The sequence below is a fragment of the Podarcis filfolensis genome (assembly GCF_964270895.1).
Source record: "Podarcis filfolensis genome assembly, chromosome: 1".
NCBI lineage: Eukaryota > Metazoa > Chordata > Lepidosauria > Squamata > Lacertidae > Podarcis > Podarcis filfolensis.
The window spans coordinates 35,116,448-35,143,727 of NC_139604.1; the positions used below are offsets into that span (position 1 = coordinate 35,116,448).

Sequence of the window (27,280 nt, forward strand, 5' to 3'; positions counted from 1 at the left end):
GGGTTGTCTATACATATACAACTTGCAATCCCCAAGGGCCATGAGAAATGGGATGTGGGGACAAAAGGAAGAAGTTTACTGCGGATCATGAAAAGAGTGGCAAACTGTAAAAAGATTCTTGTCTTTTAGCATTCAAAGTATTTTCAAATCTGAAGCATTTAAGATGTTTACTTCCAGGAATTAATGACCCCTCCTCTCTACATCAACTCCCCTCCCCCAATAAAGACGTATTCTTAATAGTATTATAAGAGGGCTTAAAAGGAGGATTAAGATAAAACTTAGTAAAGGCCTGGAGCTGCATTTAAAGCATCATAAAAAGCATGATTTAACAATGGGTAGCAAACATTCCCGTCTTTTCCTACAATAATCTGAGCCTGTAACTCTGAATGCAAATTGGCTTTCAAATATATTTTTTCCATCTACCAGCTCAAGCACCACAGACATTTTGATTTAATTAAATTCTAAGCTGGTGGATTACTCTGTCATTCCACCATCTGCACACAACAAGTGAGTGATTCCCCTTGCCTGCTCCACCCCCGAACCTGTTCTCTAAAAAGGCGGTAAAGACTTAGCTAAAGCAGAGGTGGCATTTTATTCCATCATTAAACTTAAAAGGGGGAAGAGGTGGGAGCTGCGGAGGGAACTGGTTACTTTATAAGAAGCAAAAAGCTAATTCTCACTTCCCTTCTTATGACAGACTACACAGTCACTTGGATTCTCACCACATCCAACCTCCAGTGGCTCAAGGAATTCCACACAATTATTTCTATTTCATCTAAAAATTAAAACACCAAATACAGTCAGCCATATCACATCTAAAAAGAGGAGCCTTGAAGCACTTGTAGAAAGTGTTCCATTTCTGATGAAATGGAAAGAATTCCATATTGGCAGAGCAGCGACCAAGATGGCCTCTCTACACATCCATAGACCAAGATGTTCTTGGCGAATCAGACAATGTGATAGCCTCAAATTAAGTGGCATTCTAGGTAAGTAAACACACATTAATATTCAAACTTGTAAAAATACCATGTGTGCCTGTGGCCTCCACCTTACATGCTACAACATGTAAGAAGGCCAATCACAGGTTTTGGAAGGTATTAATTTAACACTGACCTACAAGAGATTTACATAGAGCAGGGAACCAGCAATTTGATTAGAGCTTGCTGCTATTTTTCTGCATTTTTCAAACCACATGAATGTTTCACATAATGTGTGGAGCAGTCCTTTAACCCCCTGGGAATGGAGAACATGTGGCCTTTAGCCTTATTTAATGCAGCTGGGGAGAGAGAGGCTCCTCAGGGGGAAAAAACACCAATGGAACAATGGAAGGAAGCAGGAATATGTTTTTTTGGAACACTACACTACTTTACTGCATAAGAAATGGTCATCGTGTCCTTGGCTAACAAGAATCAGCAGCTCGGAGCTTTCTATAGGACTCATGAGGGTTATAAACCACCTAGAAAATCAGCACAGCAGGAAGCCAGTCAGTCGTTTTTGACAGATGTGCATTTGGAAGGAAAATAGGCAACTGTGTGACAGATAAGGCTGCTTCTAGACCAGGCAAATGTGCCACCACGACCACATTCAAGTATGTTAAATAATGCACATTTAATACACACTAAAAGCTGAACTGTGCATTATTAAATACTGGTAGAGTTATTTTGCAGTCTACCGCTAGCATGTCCTCCCTGCAGCATGTTATTCTCTTCTTTAGTTTGAGCTACACATTCATTTACAAAGAGAGCAGGGGGGCTTATCTGCCACTGCCAGGGGCTCACATCCATGGTGACTAGAATGGAGGATAAGCTTGCAGTACCTCTACTACAAGTGCAACAAAATATTCATTTTGTTAAAGCCAATAAGCAAACTAAAGACACAAAATGTGTGGCATCAGGCTGATTGCAATGCTCTATCTCAGAAGTGTTGTGGACTGGAGAGGAGTTTAGGCACTGGGTTTGGGGGGCAGCAGATGGGCTGTAGAGAAGGAGGGGAGACGTTCAGTTGGAAGCCTGCAATTTTCTGGGTACAAGTCAGAAAAATATGTCTGTAATTGCTGCCTAAGCTTCTGCCAGTTGTTTGTTTCCCACCCTTCCCAGGGAGGGTTATAACAATAAAAACAACATTTTGGGGGCGGGGACAACCCACAACCATAAAACAAGGGGGGAGGTCCCAAATACATACACCTCAGGTGTCAAAAGCTGGGATAAAGAGGCTCATCCTCATCATTCTCTAAAAGCTGTACACTGAAGGGGCCAGGTGCACCTCAGTGGCAAGGAAGTTTCATAGCTTAGCGGCCACAACACAGAATGCCTTTTCCTGGGCTATCACCCCACAAGCCTCTGAGGAACTACCAAAAGGGCCTTCTCTGTCAATCTCAGCACCTGATAGGGTCTGTATGGAAGGAAGCAGTCTTTCAGGTATCTGGGACCTGAGTCATTCAAGGCTTTAAACATGAATACAAGCACCTTGAATTGGGCCCAGAAATGAACTGGCAAAGTGTAAATTGTATCTGGCTACCAATGGTATAGGGACGCAGGTGGCGCTGTGGGTTAAACCACAGAGCCTAGGACTTGCTGATCCGAAGGTCGGCGGTTTGAATGGGGTGAGCTCCCATTGCTCGGTCCCTGCTCCTGCCAACCTAGCAGTTCGAAAGCACGTCAAAGTGCAAGTAGATAAAAAGGTAACACTCTGGCGGGAAGGTAAACGGCGTTTCCGTGTGCTGCTCTGGTTCGCCAGAAGCAGCTTAGTCATGCTGGCCACATGACCTGGAAGCTGTACGCCGGCTCCCTCGGCCAATAAAGCGAGATGAGCACCGCAACCCCAGAGTTGGCCAAGACTGGACCTAATGGTCAGGGGTCCCTTTACCCTTTACCTTTGCCAATGGTATGGCTCAGTATAAGGAAGCTTCCTATGTTCCTGTATGTCACTAGAGGTTGCTACATACTACTCCTTTCCTATAAAGGTATAAAAAGGATTCACTCTGTTCTACAGAGGCAATCTAAGAAACTGGCTGCCAGTAGAAACTATTGTTGGCTAACAAGCCCAGTTACAGCTTGCGGATCCTTGGCTGTTATCAATTTTCTAACTGAGGAAACCCTAATAAGAATATAAGGAAACCCAGAATACAGTTACAAAACTCTGATTATGTTATCAGATTTGACTGAAGAATGTGCTATTGTGTAGGAGAAGAGTAAAGTTACCTTCTGATAAGCCAACCTTGCAATGCCCTTGCCATGCATGATCAAATTCTACCCAGTATATATGTAGCATGGCCAAAGGACCTCAGCTGGAGAAGAAGCCCCATTTATTTAGTGTAGGATGCTTTTAACCTACAGAACACTTTCCTATTCTGTGTAGGCTTAAGACAGAGAGAGAGATTCTAGCTTTCTAGATGTAACTGGTTGACTAAAAGCAGAGAGTCAAATATATGCTAAGAAACAACCACACATATTTATGTCCAGACTAGAACATTTGAGTTGGGTAAATTTCAAAATGGAAGTGTGCATACATACACATGCACATGCACTATATTATACATACAACACAGTTGTTTGCTTGTGTGTTTTTTTTTAAAAAAACACCTTACCATGAAAGTTTACCCTTCTAAAAATGCAGTTTAATTTTAGTGGGGTCTACCAGTTGTATCCTTCAAATTGTGGAAAGCTTAAACTCTAGCAAAGCGTTACACGCACAAAAGGTGGGAGGGGGAGGTTTTTGCAAAATGCCCCTTTTCCCCTGCAGCCCTCTGCAGTACCACCTGCATGTTCCTGGGAGTTCACCAACTCTCTGAAGCAGATTAGAGGAAGGTGTTAGAGAGTAACAGAGAGAAAATCCACAGATACCCCTTCTCCCCTTCCATTCATGGGAGCCTCTGCAGGATCAAAGACGGACATAATTTGACACAACCCACTCTTTCTCTATTAGTAGCAAAATCCACTTCAGCGATTCCAAGCCGTTTTTCCTGTCTAATAAGCATATTGTCAATAAATCTATATTTGAAAAATCACTCTTACCTCCATGGTATGTGTTTTTCCTGAAGATGTTTGACCATAAGCAAAAATTGTACCATTGTATCCCTCAAGAACATCTGAAAGTAGAAAGAATAAATTTGGTTTTTTTTTATATAGGATACTATAATTCATCAAGGAAGATGCCATTAGCCAACATTTAGTCAGAAGATGGGGGGGAGGTAGGGGGGCAGGAACTAGGAAATTAGAAGGAGGTATCTGGCAGGAAAATGTACAGATGTACTGTGCAGGGTAACATAAAGAAACCAGATTTCTTCCCAGCGAGATCAAATTTAGAAAATAGCATCTGTTGTGACTTCCTACTGCTTCCCCGAATAAATATCATTTGGATACTGGTTACTGTGTCCAGTTTACTAATTGAGGAAGATAAGGAAAGAAGATAATTATATGAATCATGAGCTATGCCGGTTCCAAAGTAAAAGGAACAATGGCCGTTTTAAGATTTGCCTTCTGCTTCTTCTCAACATAGGATTGTTTTATATTCATTTTTTCTTGTTATTTAATGGGAAAGGAGTAAGAAAGTTGATTCCAATGCCTACTCTCTTGAAAAGATATGGAGCCTAGAATACTTCCCAGTGTAAATTTGGCACAATGAGTTCCTCCTTCCCACATTATGGGGGACATCCAGTGGTGTCCGTCTGCCAGCAGAATGGTCTTCCACTCAAGCAAAGAGACTTTCCCTTCCTCTCTTTCCAACCTGCACCCCAATAAAATCTGCTCTGGAGGATTGAGGGATTCACTGGAGCATATGGGGAAGCTGTAGGGGAAAGAAGAGGAAGGAGAAACCCTGTTACATGGGTGGAAGTAACCTAGTGAAGACTGAGGACAGAATATCTTAGAGCTCATATGGCGAAAGAAATTAGACTGGAACAGAAAGTTACTTTCAGCGCATACTTATTTTAGGAAGGAAATGACTCTCAAGATCAGAAGGAATAAAAGTTATAATAAAGAACACAAAATATTATGTTTCCCTCCCCCTGCCAAATTCTTGAAAGTTACTTTGGCTTGTAAAATATAAGCAGTTGGATTCACCTAACGAGTTCTCTCAGTGCAAGCCCTGCACAAGGGCTTCTGCATGCACATCAGGGCTTTCCCTCTAGCTTTTCCCACAGTGCTCCCCAAAATTGGCTCACGGAGTCAGGAGAACACCCAGAGCAGCATGCAGGGGGAGGAGGGGACAGAATCACTCCATAAAGAAAGCTGTAATGCTTGCACTGCCAGGATGTCTACCACAGCACAACACTGAATACCACCCAAAAATTCACCAAACAAGGAAGTTAGGAATACAGGGGGGGAAATTGTAATTAAGAGCCAGTAAGACCACATTGTTCCCACACAACATGTTGTGAGGTTGACACACACTCTTCTTCACCTGACACAACTTCTGCTGTTAAGAGTCTGCCCTGTAGCACAAATAGCTTCAAGGATTTGTGACAAGAGAAACCATGTCCCACCCCACCCACCCCAAAATCCCTACAACTGTTGCAGAAATTCCAGGTACCTACTCTCAGTTCCACAAAGGGAGCGGTCCATTCAAGAAACAGAATGACTGGACTTGCATGCATTTTGGAATTGCCAGGTGGAAAAGAGAGAAGGGCTCCTGAACCTTTTAATAGTTGTGTGAAAACCTAAGAGCAAACTGCTGGGTCAGGACAAAGGTTCATCTAGTCCAACATCCTGTTCAACAGTGACCAACCAGATGCCCATGGGCAAGACCTGAGCAGAAGAACATACTCCTGCATCTGTGTTTCTCAGCAACTGGAGACATACTGGCTAAAAGTAGCAGTGTATTGTCATACAAGCTATGTCTGATAAAATTCCCTCCTCTGCACAACTGTTAAAAGTGCAGGAACCATGCCCTCCTTTTTTCATCAGGCTACTATCGCATAGCTTTTGGCTCACTAGGGTTTGTTGAACTGGGCTACCTAAGCTGCTGGTATAGTCAAGTGACAGTCAGTAGGGTAGTGAGAATAAATAAATACCCCTCTTAAAGAAGATGGTGTTACAACAACTTTTACTGATGGAGGTTGAGGTGGACTATAAAAGCCTCAAAGCAACTTGTAAAAAAACAAACCATCATGTTTTTAATAGCAAACAAGGGTGCTTATCAGGTTGGAAGTAAAACTGGGTCACCCCAAAACATATTTCTATATGCTCAGAGGATTTCCTGGGTATGCAGAAGTATATAAATTTGAAAGAGAAAACAGGAAAGGTATTTTTTATGTGAGCTTCAAATCCTACAGAATGCTAAAGGCAGAGAGAGAAAATACTAGAATAACTAATCATTGTCTGGAGAAGAACCTTATATGTATCTGAAAAGCGTGGGGAGAGACACTGCTGTCTAATCACAGTGACTGTAAAATTATTAATTCATCTACAGTTTTCTATAAGCAGTTACCATCCCAGGGGAAGAAATCATACAAATCCAGTGACTCTTTCCTTCTTAACCCCATTTCAAAGCTTCAGTTTTCTCTTTAGCTTACTAGGAACCTTAAATCACCATGCTACTATGCAAAAACACTGAAGAGCAACAAAGAAATACTGGCATAGATAAACAATGAATACTAGGACATAGAAAATTTTCCCTGTCCTTCTGCATCACAAACATAAAAGCAGAACCACATTACTGATAATAATAAACCTTGTTCCTTTCCCACTGCAAGACTGACAGCACTAATCTCACAAAATGGAAAAAAAAACTGAACTAAAGGTTTAGCCTTTAAACACAATAATTTATGTTTCTGGCCAGCCTCTTGCTCTTAGCAAAGGGGTCCCTAAACAGCTGGAGGAATTACAAGCTTGTGGAATTGCAAAGTCTCATTCTGAATGCCTTCCTAAAAGCAACATCATATTGATTTTCAGTTCAATGAAACAAGACTTGCATATTATTGAGACAGCAGCTTTCCTTGGTAGAGCAATCAGTTGTGGTTTCAAATAGATAATTATGAACCAGATTTTTAACCATCCATGCACTGTATTTCACTCAAAAGAAACCACTTAGGCTGAAAATTAACATTTAATTTAGCTCTGTTTTTTTTAAAAAAAACAAAAGCTTAGGGCAAATAAACAAGGTAAATGAAAGGCACTTTTTTAGAAATTAAAAAAAACACACACATTTAGAGCACGCTAATTTTAAAACACTTAGATCCAATAGATAGTCAATATTTTTACTTACTAAAAATAATTACTAAAATCTGGATCTTGCAGTATCTTCCTAGACATTTACAAAGATATTAAGAATCAGTTTTTCCAAAAATTAGACAATGCCCTGACTTGTATGTTTTAATGCAGATTTGCTAATCAACTAGGTCAATGTGCTTTGAGGTAATCAGTAAAATTGTTGCTCTTTTCTGAAATGAAACTTAAGATGTTTGTGCAGAATTTGGAATGGCTGATGGTTAGGTTCACAATCAAAGCTGGCAGTTCAGGAAGAAACCATCAAAAACCTCCTGAGTTCTATCACACCCACGGAGCTGTCCAAAGGAATAGTGCTGATGGCTGTGTACTAAAAAGGCACTGTCGAAACCTACATCAAGATCCTGGAGTGTTGTCTTCTTCCAAAATGAAGAATTTCTTTATATATAGACCAGGGCTACCTAAACTGTGGTCCATAAGCTTCATTCAGGTGGTCTATGACATGTCTGCAGATATGTGGCTTATAAATACAATATAAGAAATATAAGAAACAATGAAAATGCAATTACAAATCAATATGAATATTTATTGTGATGGATGTGCTGCACATCCATCACAATAAATATTCATATTGATTTGTAATTGCATTTTCATTGTTTCTTATATTTCTTATATTGTATTTATTGTATTACAATTTGGAATTTTAATTGTCAAACCATAAACTATCACATATAAGAAAAACAAAAGATAATAAAAAATACAATTAAACATCATACAGCATTTAGCACGGTGTATGACAATTAATACAACATTCAGAAAAACCATAAAGCCCAGACTCTCAGCAGTTTTCAAATGGTCTGCTGCAAAGAAAGTTTGGAAATCCCTGATACAGACTAGGGCAGATTCTTATGCCATGTTTCCATTTCATGCTAATCATAACACTGGAATGCAGAATTCACACAGGAGAAACAAAATCAGGGACAGACTCCACATGTTCCTGCTCTCTTCTGTTCATGAATTTCTACACTGATAAAATAGCAACCATATTACTCCTGTAACACAAGTTCAGTTCAAAATTACACACACACACCTCCCTCTACATTTTACAAAATAGATATACCTGCAGTTTATTATTCAATGGTCATGCAATAATATAACCCACAGGAGTCGGTCAATAGTTTATTCACTGTGGACTGAGGATGTCTCAGTAAGCAATTATTTGAAGAAAATCATTAAAATATCATTTTGCCTTTATCCAAGGCTCCAGATGTCCCTTGTGAACAGCCACAGTAAAAAAGACAAATGCCCACCAGTTTGCGTATATTGGCCATTTCTTATTCCTACGCACTCCAGTAACATCTTCTAGTAACCATGGTGCTTAATTCCTCCCAGTCAGCAGGATTCAGCTGATAGAACAGTCATTTTCCTGCACAGAAAATGGACTGAAGCCTTTCTATTCTCCTAACAACAAATAGCTAGAGCAGGACATGAGAGAAAGCAGGGGGAACAATTTACAGGAAATTGTGGTTGAAGCTTGGGGGAGAAATATCAGTGTTAACATATTGCAATGAAGCCAGCTTTAAAATATACTAAGATCCTCCCCATCCCCCTTTGGAATAACTCTGAGTATCAGGAGGAGTTAGAGAAAGATTATATGTGATATTTAAGACAGGAGAAAGAGAAGCCATCGCTTTGCCTTTCAACTATGAATCCCCAGATTCAAAACTGCATGTCAACATAACACTATTGGTATCCATACCAACTGACAAAATGATTACGGAATGAAGTGGCAAGCTCCACAATTAACATATCTTTTTAAAATAGCGTTTCCAGCTCCAAGTCACTAAATGGGAACAGTCCCTAAGGACCAGGTTGCCACTGAGAATAAATGAGGACATGATTAATTTATTCATTGGGAGGGATAGGTATAACCCTATCAGTTAGTCTAATAAGGTTAATAGCACTCCGGAAAAACCAGCAGATGGATAAAGGCACTGCAGACACCAATCTGCATCCAAAATAAAGACCACACCTGAGCCAGATTAACAAGGTCAAAGGTGGGGAATGCTGGATGAATAGTTGAAACTATAGGCCCAGAGAACTGAAGGCCACCCCATCAATGGTTTAGGTTTACAAATGCCTCATCTTAGACAACATTATCATTATTTGTCACACATCACAGTCATAGCAGTTACAGAAATAGATGCCAATGCTATGGAGATTTTAGGATCATGTCTCTGCCAAAAAAAGAGCGTTTTCAAGAATGGTTCCAGAAACTTGGTAAGTTCATAGTTCTAGCTTCAGAGAGGCTCATCAAGTACAGCTATGTCTTTAAAAGTTAAAACTGAAAGGAATTTCAGAAGGTGTCTTACACCAAGTCAGATTGTTCATCCACCTTGTTGAGTCCAGTTTGACTGGCCATAGCATGGGGAGGGTCCCAAGTAGAGAGCTTTTCCACTCACCTTTTACCTGCTCCTTTTAACTAGAGGTTCAAGGGATTGGACCTATGAGTTTCTGCATACAAAGCAGGTACTTTACTAATGAGCTATGCTATTCAGAAGTAGGGCAATGCAAGATGCATGTATTTCTCTACCTGAGCTACAGGCTGAGATCCTTGAGCTCCCAGTTTATTTCAGAGGTTTTCACATCTCACCTGTAGCTCCATAAATATCAACAGAAACAAAGAAAAATTACCCCGTTCCACCTTTGTTTACCACCCACTCTCTATTTCAGTTTGCCACGAGCCCTTTCAGGCATGACTAGAAATTATTTGAGAATCTCTTACCTTTAACAATCTGCTTGGCACAAGCATTATAGACTTGTTCTTGGGATGTATTCGAAGGGAACACTCTATCGAAGACATAGGGTTTCCCTTGCTGAAATAAAAACAAAAGGTATTTTTACGAAAGACCACAAATGACAAAAGGGTTATCATAAAAGCCTACAGAGAACCATATAAAACAGCACACCTGCTCAATTTGGATTGTTGATTACTACAAAAGATGTTCCTATGGCATATCTGGCATTTGTGAGATAGCCTATTCAGAGCACTTAGCAAACAGAAACTAGAATTCTAATTTCCTAGAAGCTTATCAGATTCATCATCGTATGAAGGAAACAGAATAGGCTCAAACATTAACATTGCAGTTGGAAAGGTCTAACCTCCTTCTTTAGCAATTAAAAATATACAATGAATAATCTGAACAGAAACTGGCATTTGTAATATCAAAACATTACAATCTCTCTCATATAATATCTTATTCCCACTGAATCCTACATTAACAGCACATTAAGGTACAGATATACCTTGTTTCAATTAAGGAAAGGGAAATGTTTAAAGGGACATGGGTCTATGGTTGAGATTATATTACCAAGAAATGGGAAACTCATCATAATACCTTCCTCCTTCCAATTGTGTGAAGTGGGTGGCAGAAACATCAGCGTTATATTATTAGGATAGAAAATAATATAATATATTGTACTCGCATACAAAAGCCTCATTTTTTTATAAGAAGCAGGAGGAAGATTTTGACATGGTCACAGTCTTTCAAGTGTCACGCAAAAGTGATTTCAAATGCAATACAAAGAATTAAGTAAAAAAAAGGTAAAGGTAAAGGACTCCTGGATGGTTAAGTCCAGTCAAAGGTGACTATGGACGCTCATCTCGCTTTCAGTCCGAGGGAGCCAGCGTTTGTCCACAGACAGCTTTCCAGGTCATGTGGCTAGCAGGACTAAACCACTTCTGGCACAATGGAACATTGTGACGGAAACCAGAGCCGCAGGGGTACCTATTTATCTACCTTATTTTTCACTCTATAAGACGCACCAGACCACAAGACGCACATAGTTTTTGGAGGAGGAAAACAAGAAAAAAAAATTCTGAATCTCAGAAGCCAGAACAGCAAGAGGGATCGCTGCGCAGTGAAAGCAGCAATCCCTCTTGCTGTTCTGGCTTCTGGGATAGCTGTGCAGCCTGCATTCGCTCCATAAGACGCACACACATTTCCCCTTACTTTTTAGGAGGGAAAAAGTGAGTCTTATAGAGCAAAAAATACGGTACTTTGCACTGGCATGCTTTCAAACTGCTAGATTGGCAGAAGCTGGGACAGAGCAACGGGAGCTCACCCTGTCATGTGGATTCGAACTGCCAACCTTTCGGTCAGCAAGCCCAAAAGGCTCAGTGGTTTAGACCACAGCACCACCAGCGTCCCTCTAAAGAATTAAGTATTGGGTAGATGGTACTTGAGGATTAAGAACCTAAGAAAAGCCCAGCTGGATCAGGCCAAGGGATGATCTAGTCCATCCTTTTCACACAGTGGCCAGCCAAGATGCCCATGCTAAGTCCACAAGCAGGACACTGAATGGCATCCTGCTATAGTGCTTCATAGAAGCCAGTAAATACATAAAAAGAGGTATGGGCAAAAGGTGATGAGAATGCATTCTAGAATATCCAAGCACACATACACAATTATTTCCCAGATCAGCCAAAAGGGGGAGAACACATTATCCAGCTCAGCCAAGAAGCGTAAGTGGCAGCCCCTATTCCCAGGGCTCCTCTTCCAGCTATCCTTGGGTACAGTTGTCAATCTGAAGGGCTCACAGAGGAGCAGAGCACATATTATATCCATTACACTCATGCTGAAACAGCCTCCTCTTTAGATTCTGATGCACAGAACTCACAGTGCAATGAGGTCATCACATTGCAAGTTTTCCTTTTGATACCTATAAATGCCAGGAACACAGATACTCGCCTAACAGCACAATCCACATTGCGAGCACACACGCTGTACCCTGTCCGTGGAGCCTACCCCCCCAAAGAAAGAGACAAGAGACCAAAGTATGGGTTCAGATTGGCCACAACTTTATTTAACTTCAGAATGTGGGGAACTTGGCATAGGCCTTAGCATGTAACCATGTTAGCTTGTCCAGGTCTGAGGATGTGCAGGGCAATGAGGTGCAATGGGAGGGGACTGTAAAGCACAAACTTACTCAGCGTACCCTCCCACCTTATCTCCGCCGGGAGTTTGACCTACATGCTGCCGCTCTAGGGCCAGGGACTCCCACAATCAACCCTTTAAGGGGCCCTGCAAACGCTGCTACATGGGGGTGCATGAAATGCCTCCCCCCCAACTTGAAGATGTGACTAAAGGATACCTTGCCAAAGACTAGATCCGCCACCCGAGGCCCTAAGGAATCCACATTGCAAGTACAATTACCGTATGTTACAGCCAGAACAAGGAAAACATGGCTTAAGGATTCTGCCAAAAATGGCCTCCTCTAGAGGCTATGTAAGGGGGAGGGGGCAGAGTCCTCATGACAACTATAAACAGCATCTTGTCTGGCCACGAATCACAGGCACTTTAAACCCTCTCAACACTGGTTCAGGGGTGGAATGAAAAGCCCTTTGCTCAATTAAAAAACCCACACAACTTCTTTTTTAAAAAAGAAGAAGAAAAAACACAACTGTTACCAACCCGAACTTGTCATTTAAGACTGCAAGCTACCTTCTATACAGGTAGGTTCTACTGTGTTGTAAAATTTAGTTTTAGCTGCGACTGCCATCTGCAACCAGATGTTCTGACACACATAATTCACAAGTTTCACTTTTATTTATCCATAAAGGCAGCTATAAACCTGTCACCTGCTTAAGTTCTGAGTTCTGAAGACCGGTGGCAAAAAATGTGCTTAAGTTCTGAGTTCTGAAGACCGGTGGCAAAAAATGTGCAAAAGCCACATTCAAAAGCAATATATTATCCATGAAATGAGATCTCACCTGCAATATTTTGTGTTTCAATGTCAGTGTGTGCTACTGACTATAAATCCATCCTTTTATCATAATGGTTCAAAATCTACAGTGTAGTAACATATTGTAATAAAAGAATGCAATGTGTTTAAGACACACGTTAAGTCCAGCAGCCACCATAATTTGACATTTTACCCCTTTTAACATGCCTAAGGTGATAGCTTAAGGCAGAAGGGATACTCAAAGCCTGAACTGTTCAATTTCCAGAGAAGACCAAGGTTGATGCATGTTGCCCAAGCAGGGAAACACTTACTGTAAGGCCCTATAAAACCAGGTAACTTGTAGGACTCACCAGAATTCAGCTAAGCAATCAATCATATTTTTATTGTACCAAGATGAAAGTACAAGTTCCTCTATCAGACATGTATGAGTAAGCAGCTAAAAAAGCACTTTTACCAGTTCTTTCAGGACAAAGAACAAGTTTATTTATTTCAGAATTTCTACAAGAGTCACCACATTAAATACACACACACACACATATTAATTTTTTTACTTTATGAAGACAAATGCGCATTATGGTTTTTGCATATATTGCTATTTGTAGTGTGACAAATATAACCATGATAGAGCGCCACACTCAGAAACACTTTGAGCAAACAAGCAAGAAAGAAAGATTGTCTGAGAAACAGCAAAGTATTGCAATCTTGTTCAAGTGTTCAGATATAGAAAGTTATATTGGATTTATTTTTCTTTCTTTTTTAAAGGTTGTATTCCACCCAGGAATGTTACAGTGAATGGTGGATAAGAAATCTAGCAAATAAAATAAAAAATAGGGAGTATGTTTTCTATAAACGAGAGAGAGAGAGAGAGAGAGAGAAGGAAAGAACGAGAAATTATGCTGGAAGTATGTGCACCTAGTGCAATGTGTATCATGTCTTGGATCAGCCAAGTGATAGCATTTCAAGATTCTTGGTGAAAAGGTAAGGCAACAAATGTACTGAATTTTAAAAGAGAGGGACAATAAGCTCTGGAATAGAGTAAGAATTGCTTCCTGACTCAAGCAGGGCAGTTGCTGTGAAGAAAACTGCACCTAAACATTCATTACCATCTAGATCATTCATGCTGTAAATATAAAACTAAGCAAAAATCCTCAGGCAGTTGCACCAAGTTAACAGAAATCACCATTAAGCTACAACCAACACTCCCTTCAGGCATACACATATTAGGTTGCCATTAAAACTGTGTCATCTCTTAAGACACAGTTCCCTACCTGGGGGCTGCGATGAGCTGCAAGAACTCAATTACTGAATGCTTGCACACCGCTTTGCAAATGTGAATCATTGCAAAAAAAAATGCTATCTACCACCAACTCCTCATTATGCTCAAGGCCAGCATAAAACAACAACAGCAACAAAAAGTAAATAAAAAACCAGCACAACCAGCTTCCTGCAACCTTCTTCTATCAAACTTCCCTACTGTGCAAAACTGCATACTAAGAACCAAGCATATTTTTGACAGTAAGCACAGAAGTGCATTTGTATGATTTTATCCATTACTAAGAACTCTAGAAGTATGTCTATAGGAGAAGATGTGCATTAAAGAGAGAGAGGGAAGGCTATCACATTATTATATGTATTATTATATGCAGTGCTTTTTTTCTTTAAAAGTGTTTAGGGGTACTCTCATTTTGACTCAAGAAAATCACCATTTTATAGTTCAAATTGGGAAAAATAAATACAGTAAATGGACAAAAGTACAAAGATTCACAAAATGTTTAGGGGTATGCATACCTCAGCGCCCCCTAGGGAAAAAAGCACTCATTATATGTATTTATCCCCCGCCCAGACAGGGACTCAAGGCAGCTTACAGATAAAATAGGGGCAACATAGAAAAACAAAAACAAATATACCATTAAAAATTACTATATAAAAAAATATAAATCTGGTCTGCTTTCAAACAGCTAGGTTGGCAGGAGCTGGGACCGAGCAACGGGAGCTCACCCTATCGCGGGGATTCTAACTGCCAATCTTCTGATCAACAAGCCCAAGAGGTTCAGTGGTTTAGACCACAGTGCCACCCACATCCCTTTAACCAAAATATAGACAACAGCAATCGTGAGTCACTAATAATTTCTGTGATCATCTTTCTCTCACCACCCCTTTTGTGAACAAACTCAAGCTACCTTCCATTTGAAATCACACAAGCCTCAAATATGTATTCCTTTGGTGAACAATGCTCTTCAGTCTTTCAAACTGTATCACATTGAGCCTCCATACATCAGAAAGATGGACTGAGTAATACTGACAGAAAGGAAGTGAGTGAACCTTCTCTCTCCCTCCCTGTCTGCGAAAGAGAACTGTCTTCATACATATATAATGGGTCTGACAGAAATACTACATTGAACTTTACAGAAAAATAATAATAATGAAACTGTTTTTTTCTGAATTTTTTAAACACACACTTGCACTGCCAGAATGCAGGGTTTTCAGTGTTAATCTCTATTCTGTTCATAATATCACGATCAGAACTGCACGCACCTCCCCTATGTCTGGACACCATTGCATAAAAACATTCATTCTACACCTTTAGGTGCCAGGCAAAAATGTTCCTTTTTAACCAGGCCTCTGGTTGATTTGATTGACATCCTATGTACACCCTATTAAAATGTGGCTTGGGGGGTATTATCGAGTTGTTGTTTTTATTTTGATTATGTATTATGTGGTTTTATATTTTGATTTTATTCTGTGAACTGCCCTGAGACCTCCAGGTATAGGGCAGTATAAAAATTCAATAAGCAATAAAATAAAAGTAAGTAATCAACTCAAATATACTATTGCCACACTATTTGTCATGAAATAGGGTAAAATTCATTTCTTACGTTTCTTCATGCTGCAATAGTGTAATTGCACAATTTCACACATTAAGCCTTTTGTTGCACTGTACAGGACTATGATCAAACAAGAAATAATGCAGGTGCACATTTTGCTTAGATGTGTATTTCTCATCTACTTCCCGACTTTTGTGCTTTACATGCTGTCAGACATGATGTTCTTTTTTCAAGACCCCATAATCAATTATTGTTTCAACAATTCCTCATTGATTCCTTTTGTCATTTCTTCCAATTTTGTTCTAATCTCACCCACTGTGTTTCACTTTCCCCCCTCCTGCCATGCCATCTTCAGTCTGCAGCCAGTTTTCTCACTTAGAGAGAGGGGGAGGTGGAAATCAATATTCTAAATCAAGAGAAAGCAGAAGCAACCCAGCTGAGAAGCACAAAGCACAGTCAGCGCCAGCTAAATAACCGAGCCAGGTCACCGGTGGCTTGAATTCTAAACCCAAAGAATACTAGTCAGCAGGATACCAGCTTCTAAAGAGAGCAAACAGGGTGGGGAGGGAAAGCATTTCCATTAATGAAGTGGTAGCTAGTGATATTCCACAATTTACTGCACACTACAAAGCCTTAATCTGTGTTCATATCAATCATATCATATCATAATGTATCATATCTTTCTTTAAAAGCATTGTGGAATAAGTGATGGGGACACTGACTTCTTTGAAGGCCACGGCCAGAATGCTGGTCTGTAAAAACATGGAAAGCCCCAACACTATCATTCATTTACAATGGGACCTCCTTTGTCACCCTGACTTGGCTGTCCAACAAAGGCGAGCAATGAATTAAGATTCTAATATTGCAGCTGACCCCATATGATCAAGAAGCATGCGCTGCCTCAGACACTCACAATGGCACATGCAGTTGTGCATGTTGACACACACAAAACATCTGTATTCTTCTGGCCTGTTGAACCCAACAAATGAAAATCTCATCTGCCTGCGTTCCAATTCAAGCGAATTTATCAAGGTCTAAACATTAAATGGAACTTGCTTTATTTATTTATTTGATGAGCATGGTCGTTAATGAGCCAGATTCCAGCATTCTTAATCAACATCCCATCATCCCTGATCATTTGTCATGCTAGCTGGGGCTGGTGGGAGTTGCAGTTCAGGAACTTCAGCCATAAAGCATATTAAATATATTCTAGGCAACTTCAGCAGTAACAGTAGCCTTTTTGGTGGAGTTAGCCAGGGCCCTGCCTTCCCAGACGTGCAAGACATCAGCCAAAGAGCAAGAATCAGGACTTGCGGGTTTTACAGCTATGTGGTCAAGGTCATAGGCTTCCCCATAGCTCTACCAAGTGCTCGCTGATGCGTCTTGGAAGGGCCTCAAATTCTTCTGAATGTGAACCTGAATCAAATGCAGCAAACCTCAGAAATGTATATCATTAATTGTACTTTGTTCACATAGGCTGTCTAAAATGACTAATTATCCTCCCACTTATAGCCAAGATCCAGATTTTGCCTCTAGTGTTCCAAGTAAAGATGTTGGCTAGTGTTTCTGGACCACAAGAGATCTAGTTGCTTCTAATGAACGTCGTATAATCAGAATGACTTGACAAATAATCCTGACACAAAGCCAGTCTGATGAAGGTGGGACCTCTGGTGATGCCAAAAGGATGCAGCAAACTAGAAAGAATGAAAAGGGGAAAGGAAAAACTTCAGTCTTGCAGACAAATAAATCCCTACCTGAAAAATGATACGATTAAGCTGCAGAGTACTTTCCATGTTATATCTTACCTAGCTGGGTCTTTGCACAGGCAAAGCAACACTCAACAAAACTGATAAAGCAAAAATACGATTTTATGTAAATAAAATTTGCTTCATTTTAAAACATCATATCCAGGATGGGAATTTTTGTTCATTTTCCGACATTAAGAGACCAATAATTTATACTAGATGTAGTTGCCAGTTACAGAGGTCAAATGTAATTTGGGGAATTGTTTATATCTTTGATAAAAGCACACAAAACAAATGTCACACTTCTCAATAATCAACCATCTCAGCAGATTCTTCTGAAATATTGTTCTCATGCTCCATTATGGTCTTCTTCTTTTTGCTTCTGCTCCATATTCTTGTACCAATGGAAATAAAATGTATATCTGTCCAATTACAGAGGGATTGGAGCAGGGGATTACCCTTTTATGCCTTTTTTGCAAGACCAAGCTCATTTTTCCTTAGTGCTGCTCTTCCCTCCACTTGCATGCATCGAAGCAGCATTTAACAATGTAGGATAACTTGACACAGAGCAAAAGGACAAAATTTAACCCAAAGCATTTGTGGTACTGGGTAAATGTAGGTGCATCATATATATCAAGCTTCTATCATGGCAACAAAATGTCATGGTACAAAGTTTAGGCATTTCATTATTTTATAAAACTGAATAATTCAGGGGTTTACTGGGCTACCAGTGTTGTTTTCATGATGGTTTCACAACCATTTGTCTTTTCATAGACTGTTATTTTACACAGTAATGGATAAATCTGTTGGCATCCGTCTGTCTCAAGAGACAATGGAGTGCGCCTCCAAGTCACTGGGGGAGAAGACAAACTGCTGCAATAGCAGCACCGAGGTGACCTCTCTGGGGCACAAGCCTGTTGTTGCTGTTGTTTAGTCACGCCAGGCACTCCTGTCTTCCACTGCCTCCTGCAGTTTGGTCAAACTCATGCTGGTAGCTTCGAGAACACTGTCCAACCATCTCGTCCTCTTTCGTCCGCTTCTCCTTGTGCCCTCCATCTTTCCCAACATCAGGGTCTTTTCCAGGAAGTCTTCTCTTCTCATGAGGTGGCCAAAGTATTGGAGCCTCAGCTTCACGATCTGTCCTTCCAGTGAGCACTCAGGGCTGATTTCCTTCAGAATGGATAGGTTTGATCTTCTTGCAGTCCACGGGACTCTCAAGAGTCTCCTCCAGCACCATAATTCAAAAGCATCAATTCTTCGGCGATCAGCCTTCTTTATGGTCCAGCTCTCACTTCCATACATCACTACTGGGAAAACCATAGCTTTAACTATACGGACCTTTGTCGGCAAGGTGATGTCTCTACTTTTTAAGATGCTGTCTAGGTTTGTCATTGCTTTTCTCCCAAGAAGCAGGTGTCTTTTAATTTCTTGGCTGCTGTCACCATCTGCAGTGATCATGGAGCCCAAGAAAGTAAAATCTCTCTCTGCCTCCATTTCTTCCCCTTCTATTTGCCAGGAGGTGATGGGACCAGTGGCCATGATCTTTGGTTTTTTTTTTATTATTTTGAGCTTCAGACCATATTTTGCGCTCTCCTCTTTCACCTTCATTAAAAGGTTCTTTAATTCCTCCTCACTTTCTGCCATCAATGTTGTGTCATCTGCATATCTGAGGTTGTTGATATTTCTTCCAGCAATCTTAATTCTGATTTGGGATTCATCCAGTCCAGCCTTTCGCATGATGACTTCTGCATATAATTAAATAAGTAGGGAGACCATATACAGCCTTGTCGTACTCCTTTCCCAATTTTGAACCAATCAGTTGTTCCATATCCAGTTCTAACTGTAGCTTCTTGTCCCAGGAGACAGATGAGGTGATCAGGCACTCCCATTTCTTTAAGAACTTGCCATAGTTTGCTGTGGACCTTCCATTTTGGATAGCATTTCAGTTGGTCCCAATAAAGGTACTGACTAACTTGATTTTGGAGTTTATTATATTTTAGTTGTTCTACAGGATTTTATATAATTTTAATGCTATGATTTAAGGGTGACACCAACATCATCCATATGTGAGTGGGACTGACTTATTGTACAAAAGGGCTTCCCCTTCTTCTCACCCTCCCCCATGCTGCCAGAATTTTTGGTGGGGAGGGGCACAAGGAAGTCCACTTGAATTTTACCCTAAATCTATGGTTATCTGCTTTGAATATCCAGGATGAAACATATGCTTACTCATTCAAAGACATTTCAATAATTTTTTTTTTAAAAAAACACTGTTAAAAGCACCATTCAAACTATTTTCAAGCTAAACAGTGCAAGAAATCAAGCAGAATAAACAATAAAGTTCTGCTAATGAGCAGAACAGCTTTACAACTTACTGTATTAAGAGTTGGGTTTATTTGACTAATTAAATTGTTGTGTTTAAGTTGCTAAGCATAGATTTAATACCAAAACAAACTTCTGAAATTTATTCCTGACACTCGGACATGAATTGTTGTGACAACTGTTTTCTCTAGGAAGCATACAATGGCTGGCTGTCACAAAGTTATCCCTCTTTATTTGAGAATGTTCTTCTCAATCCCTGAGCAAAATGCCTTTATCTAGATTCTTTTATAATGATGCTAGATTTAAGGCACAAGTAAAATAAAAGTACTTCTAAATCACATTGATTTCAGCAGGACTATCCAATAGATACTTAAATCTCTCCCACTGAGATAAATAGGACTGGAAAAGTGCTTTACTTTGGCCAAAACATGCTTCTGTTTGCTCATGCAAACAAAAGCCCTGTCGTGGTGATCCAAGATCCCTGGGGTGCATTCTTTTTTATTGACTTTAAACCAACAGGATGCAACAGGCAGCAGATCTGGATTGAAAAGAACTGATTGAAAAGCATGCACTTCATAGCCCACCAGAGGAGTCTATTGAACAGCTAAGGTTTGTACTGCTTTCCAAACCTCAACACTGCCAGCACTGCAGAGGCACAAATGGTTTGCTGAGGTTTGTTTGTTTGTTTTTTAAAAATGCACAAATGTTGCTGTTTCCTTTCAGTTTTAAAGTCCATGTGCAAATGGGTGTGATGGGTTCTATCCCACCCAGTGTCAGGACACAGAACCAGCACAGCACTGGACTAAAGCATGCTTACTGCTGTGGAATGACAAGAAATACTGGAAAAAGTAGAAACTATCAGCTGTTGTGCTAACAACAGAGCAATTAGTCCAACTAATCACTGCAGTATTCAGCAGAGAGAGAAAGGAGACCTCAGCAATTACAGGAAAGCCATCGTACAACCTACATTTGTGCAGAATATTCATTTGCAAGCCAGAGTAAAACATGCCTTTGATTGCAAGTTAACAATTGGCTGCAATCACTGTTACAATTTTTTTTAAGACAGCAATTTGGTGAAGTGGTGGAACAGTTTTCCTAGCTGTAAAACGAGGCAGGCAGGACATAGAGTCAAAGAGTTAGGCAACAAGTTCCTCCTGAAAAACACCAGCACCTATTAAATCTTGCAGATTTACGTGAGATGCAATAAATCCACTTAGCATGGTGAACGTGGCCTGCCCATAAGAGAGTGTGATAAGTGGCCTGGCCAACCTTTCCGCTTTGAAGGTAGTCATGTGGCAATCCTCTCCAGCTTCAGAGCTGGGAGAAAGGCTGGGAACTGCATGCCCAAGGAGAGGAGAACAAGCAAGGTAGGTGGAGAAACATTCGTTGCCTCAGTCTAAAGATGCCCACAGTAGCTTCAGACAGGCCGGCACAAAAATGTGTACACCCTCATCTCCCAGTCTTTCCTGAGGGAAAAACCAGCGTGGGAAGTTGCTGGCTATGATTTTGGGGTTTGTCAGCAAGACCACCCAAAAACTAACTGCTGACTACACACAATCCGAAACATCTCTAACCCTTCACATTTTGAACACAGGAATATGAAAAGGTTTTTGTAGTCAAGCTAATGCCATCACATTGGCATAAGTTGATAAGTTCATGAGTTATTCATGTAGCAAATGTAGTTGCCACTAAGTAATCTAAAGGTGCTAAAATTTGTAATCACTTACTGAGTTATTATAGATCATTTCTCTTATGAAGTAAGCTACCGTATTTTTTGCTCTATAAGACTCACTTTTTCCCTCCTGAAAAGTAAGGGGAAATGTGTGTGCGTCTTATGGAGCGAATGCAGGCTGCACAGCTATCCCAGAAGCCAGAACAGCAAGAGGGATCACTGCTTTCACTGCGTAGCAATCCCTCTCGCTGTTCTGGCTTCTGAGATTCAGAATATTTTTTTTCTTGTTTTCCTCCTCCAAAAACTAGGTGCGTCTTGTGGTCTGGTGCGTCTTATAGAGCGAAAAATACGGTAATTCCACACAGCCTGGAAAGAAGGAAGGAAGGAAAGATATTCAGCAAGCTAAATTTATGCTGAATCAGCTTTGCTTGATTCTGGTGCAAATATGAGGAGTTCAGTCTGCGGTGATGAAGAACACAGAAAATATTACTACCTGCAAATTTTGCAAAGGAAGAAGAATCAAATCACTGTTGGTTTCCTCTACTTGCCTCGAGACAGCTTCACTGGCAAACACATGAAGCAGGCTGTGGTTGGCAATGTCTCCCCCAACTACACATAGCCAGGGATCTGCACCCACACAAGCCCCCTAAAAGAGCCATAGAAGCCAGGAGAGCAAGAAAGTAGTGAAAGCTGTCCTGAAACAAATGGAAATTACACAACAAGAAAGGATTGGGAGGGTAGAGATTTCCAGTGGATTCCACCCAGCTTATTTATATTTGGTTTTAGGCAAGTAACAACAGCTAGCTTCAAAAGAGATGCTTCGATGTATTTTCTTTCAACAAGCTAAAAATAAGGGATATGTTCATTTGTATGGGCAGGGTTCAACTAAGTTGTTCTGTGTGAAGAACAAGGTCTGCTTGCGTGATAGGACTTTTCCCTCTTCTCCTCCCCCAAGAGTTATTCCTGCACTCCCTAAATCTGGCCTGGAAGTCTGGAGGAACCCCCAGAAGAGATTTGGGGGCACACAGAGAAAGACCCATTACACAAGCAGATCTTGTTCCCTGCACTCATATCCCACTTATCATGCTACATTGAATTCCACCCTATAAAAATATATTCTCAAATTCATCATTGTGCGCTTTAAAAGCGAAAGCAAAGCTGTACCAATGAGTTCTAGTTACAAACCATTTTTAAAAACAAACTAATTGAGCAAGGTTTTTTTTATTTTATATTTAGTGATTCTAAAGCTACTTAGTGATAGAACTTTTAAGTATCCAAGGGCAAAACCAAATGCAATTAATAGTATCACTGCTGCATCCAGAACCACCAAGCATAAATAGCAAAACATAATGACACCTACAAACACTGTAATTATTGTTTGGCTAATTGCTCACTAATTCAAGTAAAAATTATCTAGCAGAGTACTGAAGTAAGCCTATTAGAATAATCATTCGTTAGAACAAAGCCCTATAACCATTTCCCCGACAACATAAATATTACACCCACATACAAATATATATTGCCATTTTGTTGTGGTTGATAGACCAGAAGTAGAAATGAACAGAGTTGGCTAGTGCTTAATTCATTACTAAAGTTTCCTAGTCCAGCTCTGATGTAACTCTGAAAACTGGGTATGGGTGTACTGACAATTCAAAACAACCATTTCAGAGTGGGGGGCAAATTCTCATTGCAGAATAAAGAGAAGTAGATATCAACTAACCAGTAAAGATCAAATAACCAGACAGATTTGTTTTTGCTTTATCAACTGATAGTTGGTTTGGTTTTTTTTTAACTCTTCTTCTTAAAAAAATAAAAATTGTCCATTTATCAAATCTTATAGGAATGTTTATATTTTTAAAGACAAGAAAAACAAAGCACTTCTTTAGACAACATGCAATTACCAGTAATACTGCCACAGAATGTTCCAATGACAACAACCATACAATAAAAAACAAAAATGTTCAAATAAGAATTCAGCTAACAATTACGGATGCCAGGGGATTGTTCCTGGGACCTTGCCCTACATACTCACAAACCTGTTATGATAGAAGCACCAATCCCTTCTCACACCTCTGAACATAATCTGTCTTTGACAGTCACCTTCTCTCAGCCATCCCTACCTTCTCAAAGTTATTGTGAGACTCAAATGTCGCTTTGTGGTCCAGAGGTAAAGGAGGGAGGATACAAGGGTAACAAAAACAAATGTTGTTGAAGAAGCTGCCCACCAATGTTTTAGAAATGTAGCTTTCAATTCCTTTAATAAAATGCTTTCCACACTGACTTTGTCCACTGAAGAGTCCACCTATCTGTCGAGGACTCTCTGGTATATTCTCTGGTGCACACTCAGTTCACTGGGGTGCACAGCTGCATACCACCAGGAACTCCAGTAATGGGCAGACAAGCTGAAAGCTTTGTCTGCCATTGGGTAAAGGTAAAGGGACCCCTGACCATTAGGTCCAGTCATGACCGACTCTGGGGTTGCGGCACTCATCTCGCTTTATTGGCCGAGGGAGCCAGTGTACAGCTTCTGGGTCATGTGGCCAGCATGACTAAGCCGCTTCTGGCAAACCAGAGCAGCACACGGAAACGCCATTTACCTTCCCGCTGGAGCAGTACCTATTTATCTACTTGCACTTTGAGGTGCTTTTGAACTGCTAGGTTGGCAGGAGCTGGGACCAAGCAACGGGAGCTCACCCCGTTGAGGGGATTCGAACCGCCGACCTTCTGATCAGCAAGTCCTAGGCTCTGTGGTTTAACCCACAGCGCCACCTGCGTTGTCTGCCATTACTGATCTTCTAATTAAACCAGTTTCCTTGGAACACATTTTGAAAATGTTAGCATGGAGGCAGAAGGTTGCCATTATTCAGGGGAATTCAGGTGGAAGGTTGCCATAGATTCATATTACAAGACTATTAGGTAATTCATATTGCAAGGAGAAAATTACCACAAATTGCCCTGAAGGCCAGATACCTCTGGAGTTGAGGTCAGATATATAGGCATCCTCTCCCCCACCCACACCAGCACATCTAGGACAAAGGAAGAGCAAACGTCTCAGCCAAGGCCAATATGATCCTGTAAGTGATAAGGAAAGGAACTCTTGTTAAGCGAAGGTTCTCTCTCTCTCTCTCCCTCCCTCTCTCCCTCCCCATAATGCAGCAAGAAGAGCAGGAAATGAACACAGCAGGCAACGATTGAGCATCTCTGGATGGAATACATAAATTTTGCTCTTGTCTGCAGAGACTGCAGCTTGGCATGCTTTTAACTCAGGGCTGCAAAAATGCATGAAAACACAAGCTGGGTTGGCAGAGGGGGTGGGAATTCCTCCACCTCTGTAATTCGCTCAGCAATTTCTTGCCACCTGTCAATCAGTCAAAGGCATCAGGAGGGAGCATGTGAGCATGCCCAGTGATCCAGATGACATCAGCTTGATCAATGCTGGGGATTGGAAGGCTGCAGCAGCAAGGAGGGAAGGGAGGCAGCTGGAAGAGTCAATTGGGGTTGACTCTATTCAGTTCCCCACCATTGCCCTCTGCTGCGGCTACGAAAACAAGGAACTCAGCCAAGCAGTACCTTACATGGCAGGGTGTCCCCTACAGAAAGCATCCAGAAAGGGTTGAAGGGGGGTGTTTTGTTGCAGGGCACTAACGTTTGGCAGATGTAGGAATTAAATGTAGTATCTGGCCTTTAGGAGCAAAGGACAATAAGACAAGAAATGGGCACTTATACAAAGCTAAACAAGGGAGTGAAACATTAAATAAACAAATGCTTGCATTTCATGCCTTTTCTGCACCACCATTTGCAGTTACTTTCTCTAGACCTATTTATGCCTATCTGTCAACTGAAGGCAACTGTGCCATGCATCTGCCAACGTGGGCTCTTAGCCCACAAAAGGCTCACGACACAATAAATGTCAGGCTTTCGAAAAGGTTGCCGCAATACACTTGGCTGTCCCATTCCTCTTATGCTCACCCGCATGAGATGGCTTGAAATGTTGCATCCCCAAAGGAAGGGGGGGAATGCTACCACCAAACACCTATATTTCGTGGAACCCCCCCCCCCCAACAAAACCTACCCACACCCTTTCCCACAGCTTTTGGGTATCTATTCCAGCTAAAGAGAAGAGGCAGAGGCATTCTCCTTTGGGACCCCCAAGCTGATCTCCAAGTCTGAGGAGTAAGGGAGGAAGACACCCAGGCGGGGCGCGACCTTTCCTCCCACGGCAAGTGAGTGGAAGGGGTTTCCCAATCTCATCCCCGCACCAGGAGCTCAAGGTGAATGAAAAGAGCCTGGATGGGAAAGCCACCCAGCACACAGAAAGGCAAGCGCACCGTCGCTCCAGAACAGCAGCCAAGGTTGGGAACAATGGGCGGAGGAAGAAGGAGCACAACAATGCAGTGCGAAGGCACGCCAGGCAGGGGGCCCAGCAATGTTGCCGAGCGGGAGGAAATTGGCGGGTCTCTCTCTCTCTCTCTCTGCACGTTGCTGCAGGAGGCGAGGGAAGGTCCTGAGGCGAAGCGGGGAGGGGGGCAAAATGAAGGCAACTCCCTCGCCCGCCACCCTCACCAAAACAACAACAAAAAAGCCACCCCAAGCAAGGCAACGGCGAGGAAGCTTACCCCGACCACGACCGTCTCCTCGCCTTTGAATTTGGGGATGAATTTGTCCCCGCGGAGGATCTCGGCTTCGTTGAGGGGCCGGAACCGGCACATCACTTTGATGCTGCATTCGGCTGGGTCCGCCATCTCGGCGCGGGGAGGAGGTGGCGGCGCCTTGACCTACGGCGCGTGGCGAGGACGGCCCGCTCCTTTGCCCCGCTCCCCGGCTTCTCGTTTCTTTTTTTGGGGGGAGGCGGGGGAGTGGTGGTGTTCGAGCGGCAGGGGAAGGAGCCCAGCCCGGTCAGGAGAGGCGGCGGCGGCGGCAACGAGGCATGCCCGGTTGCCTCACACGACGGCGGGCGAGCGCCAGCAACTTAGGCAGGAGAATAAATAAAAGGGCGGGAATGGCCTGAGGTGAGGAGTGGGGTGGGGGGGCGCCAGCCTCAGCCCCTCGAGGGTTTCTTCAGAGGGGGGCAGCCGGTGCCGCGAAATAAAAACATCCAACTACAGGAATGCATATGGTCATTCGAAGCCTTTTTATAAAAAAAATAATGAAGCTGGGTCCTTTGCTCTCCACGCCGCCCCACTTCCTGTCCACTCAAACGCCGGAGCCGCTTGCTAGCTTTGCAAGCTCTGCTGCTGCTGCTGCTGCTGCCGCCGCCACCATCCTGCATCCCCGCCAGCAAACCACCTTCTCTCTCTCTCTCTCTCTCTCTCTCTCTCTCTCTCTCTCTCTCTCTCTCTCTCTCTCTCTCTCTCTCTCTCTCTCTCTCTCTCTCCCCCACCCTCAAGGGCTTTGTGACTTCACTGCATTACATCAACCCCTCCCAAAGCTCCCGGGCCGGAGGGGGAGACGTTCCTGGCGCATCCTGGGAGTTGTAGTTCTTGTAACGACAGGTGGGGAGAGCGGGGGACCGGAGAGACGAGGCGAGAAGGAATGGGAGGAGAGGTGGTTTTCACTCTCCCCACCACCAACTTTCCCCCCGCCCCCTTCTCCTAACGTTTTGCCATATTTTGGCACCTGAAGGACTTCTAACAAATACAAATAGAAAATATATTTCCAATTAACAAAGCAGAATGGCACAATGTTAGCATGTATAAAGCCTGAAATCACCCGTCAGACTGAAAATCAGACGCCTCCTGCCTAAAAGAGAAGGTTGCAGTTCTTCCTCAAATCTCGTACGCAATCCCATTCCACAGTTCCAATATCGGC

At 41.9% G+C, this 27,280-nt stretch overlaps 1 protein-coding gene across 2 annotated transcripts in view; it reads right to left on the reverse strand.

The window, feature by feature from the left end:
• The window catches only part of KIF5C (kinesin family member 5C), a 73,080-nt gene extending 46,282 nt beyond the window's left edge, over nucleotides 1-26,798 (reverse strand). For both annotated transcript variants that reach the window (XM_083578892.1, XM_083578893.1), the window contains exons 1-3: nucleotides 26,089-26,798; nucleotides 9,949-10,039; nucleotides 4,014-4,087 (exon numbers count right to left, since the gene is read on the reverse strand). In XM_083578892.1, the coding sequence (XP_083435018.1) occupies nucleotides 4,014-4,087; nucleotides 9,949-10,039; nucleotides 26,089-26,214 (291 nt within the window). In that variant the 5' untranslated portion in view covers nucleotides 26,215-26,798. The remainder of the gene's footprint in view (nucleotides 1-4,013; nucleotides 4,088-9,948; nucleotides 10,040-26,088) is intronic.
• Between the last annotated feature and the right edge of the window lie 482 nt (nucleotides 26,799-27,280).